This window comes from Belonocnema kinseyi, chromosome 2 (assembly GCF_010883055.1).
Source record: "Belonocnema kinseyi isolate 2016_QV_RU_SX_M_011 chromosome 2, B_treatae_v1, whole genome shotgun sequence".
NCBI lineage: Eukaryota > Metazoa > Arthropoda > Insecta > Hymenoptera > Cynipidae > Belonocnema > Belonocnema kinseyi.
The window spans coordinates 19679634-19688652 of NC_046658.1; the positions used below are offsets into that span (position 1 = coordinate 19679634).

General features: G+C 38.9%; 1 protein-coding gene across 1 annotated transcript in view; it reads right to left on the minus strand.

The window, feature by feature from the left end:
• The window catches only part of LOC117167957 (kinesin-like protein KIF13A), a 576826-nt gene that overhangs the window by 124143 nt on the left and 443664 nt on the right, over positions 1-9019 (minus strand). Inside the window, exon 23 of the mRNA XM_033353225.1 lies at positions 8690-8972. Within this exon, the coding sequence (XP_033209116.1) occupies positions 8690-8972 (283 nt within the window). The remainder of the gene's footprint in view (positions 1-8689; positions 8973-9019) is intronic.

Genomic DNA, 9019 nt, shown 5'->3' on the forward strand with positions numbered 1-9019 from the left:
TATGTCATAAGGACAACCGCAGGATTTCGCACGGAGCGGGTGCTAATCTGGAAAATTGCACCCACTCCCAGCAAAATTGCGGATTAGGCCATTAGCTTTTTAGGCCATTAGCGAGTGAAAGCTTGGCATCTCCAAGAGCGCCGATGATAAGGACGATCAATTTAACAGGATGTTCCGGGTACAATTGTTGCAACTCCCTTATAAGGTCACGATACCTCTCTTTCTTTCCATTGTCCTTGATTATGATGTTTTTGTCAGCTGGTGCCGAAAATTCTATAACGAACATGGTTCGCTTCTCGAAGTCAAGAAGAACCATGTCAGGCCTCGAATGAACAACAGAAACAATTGTCGAGAATATAAAGTTTCAGTGTATGCGGCACTTCCCATTCTCGACAATTGACTCAACTTTCCTAGGAGCGTTTTGAGGAGCGATATTAAGGTTAATGCCGTAAGAGGGACAGAGATGGTAATAAAGCACTCTCAGTGCCCCATTCTGCCTTTGAATGTAGGTCGTTCCCGCGTGAGTTGGAAAACTAGATAGTATGTGAGCTAAATGCTTGGAGTGTGCATGGCACGCCCTGCAGCTATCATCAGGAATGTCTTGGCTCAAAATGTGGCGACGGTACGTTAAGGTGGAAATGAGACGATCTTGGTATGCAAAAATGAAACCCTCCGTACCAGACTTCAATCCGGGCGATTTAAGGAAAGCAAACGTTAGCTCATAAGACATCCTTCACATTTCTGTGGAAGCTACCGTGTATCCTTTTATCGAGGAGCTGTTCCCGAAAGTTTTTCTCTTCTGCTTTCTTAATCCGGGCTTTCAGGAGTGAGTACTCGAGATAGATAAGATATGATGCATTTTGCTCAACCCTAATACTGACGTTAAGTCCGAATGTTTCAGCAGCCTCCTCCGCTGCTTTGTACAGAAACGCTCCTTTGCCCACTTCTTCGTGATTCCTGACCATTTTAAGAAGAGGGTCTCTTCCATTTGCAGCCTTATGTGCTGTACCCAGAATAATCCTGTTGTGAGAACATTCAAGACTCAATATTCCGAGACTACCTTGACGGCGTGAGATGTACAGTCGCAGAACGGAAGACTTTAGATGCATGCTTTTGTTCATGTGGATAACCTTTCTTGTCCCGATATCAAGGGATCTGAGCTCGTTCTTTGTCCATGGAACTACTCCAAATGAATAGAATACTACCGGGACGGCAAGCATGTTCGTTGCAGATACTTTGTTCCTCTCCGACAGTTCGGAAGGCCAAATTTGCCGGATGAGGCGTTTGTATCTGCTTCGGAGAGTATCCTTTATAGATATCACATCCTGAATGCGGCTCCGTGGCACGCCCAGGTATGTATAAGTCTCTCCAGCGCAAAGCTGTCGTATAGCGCTTCTATCAACGAGCTCAGGATCTTCAGGGATGCCATTAAGTTTTTCTCGCTTTAAATAAACCTTGGCGCATTTGTCTAACCCAAATTCCATTCCAATTTTCTTAGTATATCGTTGGACAATCCCTAGAGCTAGATGTAGTTGCTCTTTGTTTTTAGCATAGATCTTAAGATCGTCCATGTAAAATACATGAGTGACCTTGTACTTTCGATCTGCAGGTTTGCCGCACAAGTACCCGTCGGAATGGCGAAGTGCTAAAGATAGTGGCAATAATGTAAGGCAAAAGAGGAGTGGGCTCATGGTGTCGCCCTGAAAGATACCTCTCTGAAAGGTGACCTTGTTAGTTGTCACACGATTTTTTCCAGATGAGATAGTAAATCTGGTTTTCCAAAGCGGCGTCAATCTCTCTATGCACCTAAATATTTGCGGATAAACCTTTAAGATTTCCAAAAGACAGATGATAAGTCTATGGGAAGTCGAATCAAAAGCTTTCCGATAATCAATCCAGGCCATCGGTAGGTCACGCTGGTAGAATGCTGCATCTTTGCAGACACATCTATCGATGAGCAGGTTCTCCCGACATCCCGCTACGCCATTCTTTGAGCCTCGTTGTTCATACATTTCTTTCCACACAGGTTCAATTGCCCGAGCAATCCTATTATTTAGGATAGCTGTGAATATCTTATAAAGTGTGTTCAGACAAGTCATTGGCCTGTAATTCTTCGGGTCAGCTAAGTTGCCTATTTTCGGCAGGAGAATTGTGCGCCCTTCCACCAACCACTCCGGAATCGGCTCTTCCGACTTTAAATATGAGGTGAAAATACGATCAAATTCTGATAAGTTAAAAAAAACTTCTTCCACCAGAAGGTTTTCATACAATCTGCTCCCGGTGCGGAATAGTTCATCTCTCTTAATACTTTTTTTACCTCCTCGGTAGTGATGGGTGGGCATTCTTTATCAGGTGTAATGAGGGCATCACATAGATCCTTGAAGCTATTTATATTTTCTGAGTCTTTGTCCAGTCTATGCTGCACTTCGTAGACTTCTCTCCAAAGTACTTCGACCTCCTCTGGTTTGGGTGGGTGTTCGACAGTAACTGGAGGGTCTTGGAAGAATCGAGATGGGTCAGAGAGAAACCGTTTATTTTCTCTGACCCACCTCTCCCTCCGCTCTAGACTTCTCTTAGCGTCAGATAGTATCCGTATTCTCTCAACAATATGCTACCTGATGGTCAGCAACTTTGACTTGCTAAGTGTGTGACAACGGATCCGGAATTCGCGCGTGAACTTTCGAATCTTGGCGGTAAAATTCTTGCCAGATGTGATGTAGTCAATCACACACTGAATGCGGGACGCGTACTGTCTTGCCCAGCCAATCTTTATGGCAAGTTGATGCATTCGTCGTTTGGTCTTATGATCAACCGTTGGTTTTGTTTTACTGTTCGCATCGGCCAAAGCTCTCGCTGCATTATACACACAATAATTGATAACCCATAGGTCGGATTCTCCCGAAAAATGTCCACGAAGCTCATCATTCATTTCAGCCAGATCTTTAGGCTTGAGAGAAACCTTGGTGTTGACGTTTTTCCGGGTCATAAAGCATCGCTCTTTCTCTATTGGATGCCTGCCCGCGGTTGGTCTTAGTTTTGCCTCTCTTTCTCTGTTGCCAGCTTGTTCTAGCATGTCTGTTCAGCATGGTTTCGCAGACGTTGCTGCGAAAAATGCGATAGCTCCGGATGTTTCTTGCACCACAGAGCATGCAGCCGTGACATGTAACACCGTTCAGGGGGCACACTCGCATCGTAGCTCTAGATTGGTCGACATTGTTGGCCGACCCATTGTCAGGAGCCCTGCGCGTTCTGTCGTTTTGAACCGCAGTTTGGTGTTGTCATTGTTGTTCCCACGAGAAGCTAGGGAAAGGGGTTCGTTCATCCTTGTAGAGCCCCGCATGCAAGGATAAGGCTGCGTACTATGAGAGGTCGCCCGGTATCCCAGAGTCACCATTTTAGAGACACCTCACCCAGGTGCCATTCAGCTTCGGCACGGTTTTCACACCTCCGCTTGGGGGTTAATTCCTTCGGGACCACCCTCTGGACAATTGTCCGCGACTGCCTATTTATTTTTGTAACCATATTCAGCAGAAACCCTTGGTACAGGGAGGTTATAGCAAAATATGTATTTTCTATAACCATTTTTTAGACTAGCAAGCTTTTACCTTAACATTTCTTCGTTACTGTCGGTGCGTATTTACTCCAAAGACGATAAACGATCATGTAGTTTTGAACACATATGTTTAAACAAGGCAGAAAATTCAAATAAGTATAACTTCATAAACCATTTTTTTCTCACAGTTTGGAAAATTACGTATTCCCTGATTTCCTTTAAAAAAACAACATATTTAGTTCCCCAGAGATTCAGCGACTTCAAGTCTAGAGCTGGTCCGATTTGAATAGGACTCAGTACAAAGATTATTAAAGACTATCAAAGACTATTAGAAGTGGTGAAGAAAATGAAAGATTAACAAAGATAATATAAGATTAGTAAAGGCTACTGAATATTTTAATACATTATTAGCGTATTTGATGGACAAATAATATATTTGATAGATAAATGTAATGGCCTACAAATAATTATGGAAGCCACCAAAGAAATTGTCAGATGCATGCGATAAGTAATTGTAAGTTTTATTTGTGCCTTGTTTTTATCGTAAGTAAAATTTGTATGCTTTCTACATTATAAGTATTTGAAATCTTTTCAAGGACTATATTTTATCGAGATGCAAATTCAAAAGAAAATAACAGTTTTCAAATAATTACCGCGTGATCAAAGTGCTGCCACTAACATGGCCGTGGCCAACCTTAGCTTCACCTCGCGTCCCGATTAAGAACGACAGCCGACCTCAATCATTCTGAATCAATCATTCTTTTCTAAAAAATCGCTGCCTGAAGGACGTGATCTTCAAACTGCGTATGCGCATAAACTTTGTACACCTAGGTTTATGCTATAAAGCTCTTTTGCGGCGCAAATTAGAATCATAAAAATTAAAACCTTAAAGGTGTCTGTTGCAAAAAATATAATCTTTTATCAGAACGGACGCGAAGTATATAGAGATTGCATGAAACAACCCACACCCGAAATTTTTACCCGTGTGGAATTCCACACCCCGAATTTTGATAGTCTTCCAGCACGAGGTTCAGGTTTTTTAGGAGGAATAGTGAAAATCCTACAATCTTTATTGTTACCCTTTCCGTCATAGCTGTTTGTCGGAAAAGTTGGATCAAACATTAGGAATTTATTTATTCATACGCCTCACCCTTTGTGCCAGTAAATTCCACACTCTGAAAATATTCGTTTTACCGCTTCTATCTTTAACGAGCATGTAAGGATTAAAAATTTTATAATAGAGGCTTTCATCCAGTTCAAAAGAATTTATATTTCAGATGCAGGTTAAATAATAATGATTAGAAACATCCTTAGCTCACTCCCTTCCCTATTTTCTCTCCTATTTATCAAATGAAACATCATATTCTGCTTAACAAAATCCTATTTTTATACCAAGAATGAATTTAGGAAAGTTGCAAAGTTTTGATTGAAAATTTCATTTATTGCAAGTTGTTTAATTTATACTATTAATTCTTTTCCAATGTCATTAAGGCCTCATTGGAGTGTATAATCAGCAAAATTTATCATTTTTTAAAAAGAATTTGAAGCGAAAGTATCAATAAACGTTTGTGATGTTGACTTCCGCCGCTTCGCTAACTGTGTATTTGTTAAATCCTTAATTTCTCAATTTTGCCTGGTTTGTGACCATCCTGGTAATTAATTCTATTAAAAAAATGATTTGCCTATTTGTTCCTTATAGAGGGAGGTCTGCAATCAAATTAGTTTTCGAATCTATTTTTGGATATATTTCGATATAATCCGACCCCAGGAACTCAAAAATACAATTTAAAAAAATGTGCGTGTGTAATTTTTTTCTGTTTACCATGCCTCGAAAAGTATAAGAGCAATGGTGTTCGAAACGCTGCGATCGCTCTACTTTAGAAACTTTTATGACATACTACTCCCAAGTTATAAAGTTTCCAAAAATGGTTTATACTGTTTACGTGAGAAAAACTTTCTTACTGTTAGGAATACTACAGTACTACATCTAAAATATCTGTTCCCCTCATCAAGACGTGCCAAATGATCTATTAAGGGGCAAGTAAATAAATAATTTTTCTAAAAATCCAAAAAATTTTTTTCTCATTTTTGTTCACTATATACATCTAAAAATAGGATAGAAACCAACATTTGTCTTAAAGCGTGCTGAAAGTGTCTGAAAACCGAAATATGCCGTGAGGCCCCCCGAAGCGCTCGTAACGCACGGTGTGCATGAACCAACTTTTAATGTAAGGTCGGGCTCCGTGAACTCTATCTGGGGCTGCGAGATGGAAAAAACGTGTCCTGAAAAACGAATTGAACAATTCTTTAGTACTTATACGGTAGTATTAGTGCGGGTTTTTTAGTCCTTCGATCCGTTTTCAGCGACCCTGAAAACCCCCGAGTAGCAAACATCAAGCAAATCGGATCAATTTTCATATATTTCGTCCGCCATATTGAAGCCGCCATTTTGAATGTTTCAATTCTGAGGTTCGAATCGTTTTCAGCGAACCTGAAAACCCCTGAGTAGCAAACATGTAGCATATCGGATCAATTTTCATATATTTCGTCCGCCATATTGCATCCGCCATTTTGAATTTTGCAATTTTGACGTCGGGTTCGTTTTCAGCGTCCCCGAAAACTCAAGATTACCGAGTTTCATTGTTCTAGTCCCCATAAACTGCCCATATCTACATTTATTTTGTGTATCATATATGATAAGCTGTTCTTCGAAGGGTTAAATTTTGAACGCGTTTTTTCTCGAAACAGTGTTTTTTAAGCAGGCTGCCACGATTCTGGCCGATCTATTGGGCCGATTTGTCTCAAACTTGGAGGAAATTTTGATAAGGTGTATCGCTATCATATGACCTTTGATCATCATTTTTCATTTACATTTAACAACTTTTTTAAACAATTTACGTTGCAAAAAACGGTCAAAAACACAAAAACTTCTAACATTAATTCCTTTTTTAATATTTTTTTAATAATTGAGGTTCATCCGATACCCACGCATATGCTTTTTAAGAATCTTTTTGGATTTTGTGTTTCGGACAAGCCAAAGTGGAGTTATCGTGGCCGCCGAATGAAAGTCGATTTTTTTCGGGCTGGCGTATCTCTGCGGGTCGCCATTGAAAAAGATTTAAAAAATGCTTTTACATTTAAAAACATGTACTATAATATGCTGAGAAACCCACTTTTATGTAATAAAGTCTATTATCAAAAAATAATTGTTGAAAAAGGGTCTTTATTTGTATACTAGCCCCTTAAGAAACCTTCCATGTCCTCTTATGATCTAGCAATACCTATTTATAATTTTTCAATTTTTTTGTTATTCATCATATTGTTTATAAGGAAATTTGTTCAATAATGGGAATACAGCAGGACTGTGTGTGATGTATTTCTTCGAATTTTCAAGGCCCATCGATTGACCTATTGAACATTCTTCCATGACATTCCATCATCTACCAATACCGTATTTAATTTTTAAACAAAATTATTTACCTTGTTCTTGAGAGAATGTTTTTATAATCGGAATATAATAGTATTTTTTTGACATACAAGGTGTGGCTATTAAATAATGAGACTGATTTCCTTGCCACTTAAATGGAGCTGTGACAGCAATGAGCATGGTCGGCTATTGATCTATGTAGGTTCCCCTCCAACCTTTAAAATTTGAAAGTTCTGGTATACTTAATATGGCTGTAACCTTTGTTCGAAGCATACCACGTACCTGCGCTCTATCGGCATAATGCTGAGTATGAAAGTGGAATAACGGGTCAACGTGAAATTCCTTATGAAACTTGTAAAAACGACCACAGAAACTCACGATTAGTTACGGATTCTTTATGATGATGACTCTTTATTTGCCTGTGCTAATATGGTACCGAAAATGTTCACTCCTGTACGAAAGAAAAGTCGATTAAACATTTGCGTTGATATTCTGGAAAACATCGAAAATTATCCCAAGTTTTTAGAAAATGTAATAACTTGTGAAGAATTATGGTTTTTTCAATACCATATGATGCTGGATCTAAGCGTCAATCCATGCAATTGAAAGAGTCCCAATTTACCGAGACAAAAGAAAGCACTGATGAACAAGTCCAAATTAAAAGCATTGATGATTGCTGTTTTCGATACCCGAGGAATTGTTTACATCGAATGGGTATCTGAAGATTGAATTGTGAAACAAGGCGATGTCTATCCAACATTTTTTGACGAAAAAATGCCTGTATTGGAACATCCACCGTATTCGCCTGATCTAGCCCCGTGTGACTTATTTTCTGTTTCCGCAAATCAAGTCTGAGCTAAAAGGAACCAAATTCGAGTTCGTTGATGCAGTGCAGAAAGCAGCGACGCAGTTTATGTAAGACTTGTCAGAAAAGGAATTTCAACATGGCTTACAAAAGTGGATAATTCGTATGAAGTTATCATGAAGCATTAGTTATCGTCAGATGGCCTAGTATTTTCGTATAAAAAGATTCGCTCTTGCAGCGTGTGATAAAAATTGTGATTTTAGGTAAGTTTATATATCCTTTTATCAAACTAGTATACTTCTCTCGTGTTGATACTTGGTTACGTTCATGACGATAATTAACGTATTTGCATAATTTGAATTTTAAGTGTGAATAAAAATTGACTCTAATCAAATATGATGATAAGTAATCAAAATTGAGTATTTCTATATCGGCTTAAATCGGTTAAGTCCTTTGTGAAAATAAGAATGGCGTTTTAAATACAATTATAAGCATTTTAAGGTTGCAATTTGGCTTAAGGTGACGATTACTAATGCATTTGCGATATGTCCTTTTGATCCTACTTCGATCACCACTTATGATCAGTCAATAGTGACTTATAAGATTTAAAAAAAAATTACATTGTTTATACTAGGAAAGCTTTTTTTAGTTTGGAATACAACAGTACCGTAAGTTAAGAAGCTGCTCGTTATAAAAGAACATGGTTTCTCTAACTTTCTTCTGTTAGAGAGAATTCTCCTTCCATGAGGAAGAAAATTTATTGAATACTTATGAGGAAGTAAAATGTTTATAATGTGAACACCAATAAATGCACAAATTGTGAAGACACCCATAGTACTTCATAGAAATATTTTCTTTGCGTCTTAAATTCCCAATTCAGAAAATTCTTCTAAATTAAACTAACCTCTACTGCAATGTTTTTCTGAGCAGGTGTCTTGAGAATATTTTAATTGGTCTAAGTCTGTGTTGACTTCACCCAAATCTTCCTCAGGTGACTCTTCGACTAGCAAAATGTCCATTCTCTCGGGTTTCCTGCCATCAAGTAGAGTCCTAAACTCAACGTCAGGCGTTTCGTCTACGCTGATAGATTTAACTGAGATCGAGTCTTCAGAAGTTAGATTCGATGTTGAAACCGCTTGAGATCCGTATCCACTGCTGCTCATACTAGGCGTGATGATTTTTGTAGACTGCAGCTCGATAAGTGAATCCAGAGTGCGGGAGGTTGTTAAGGGTT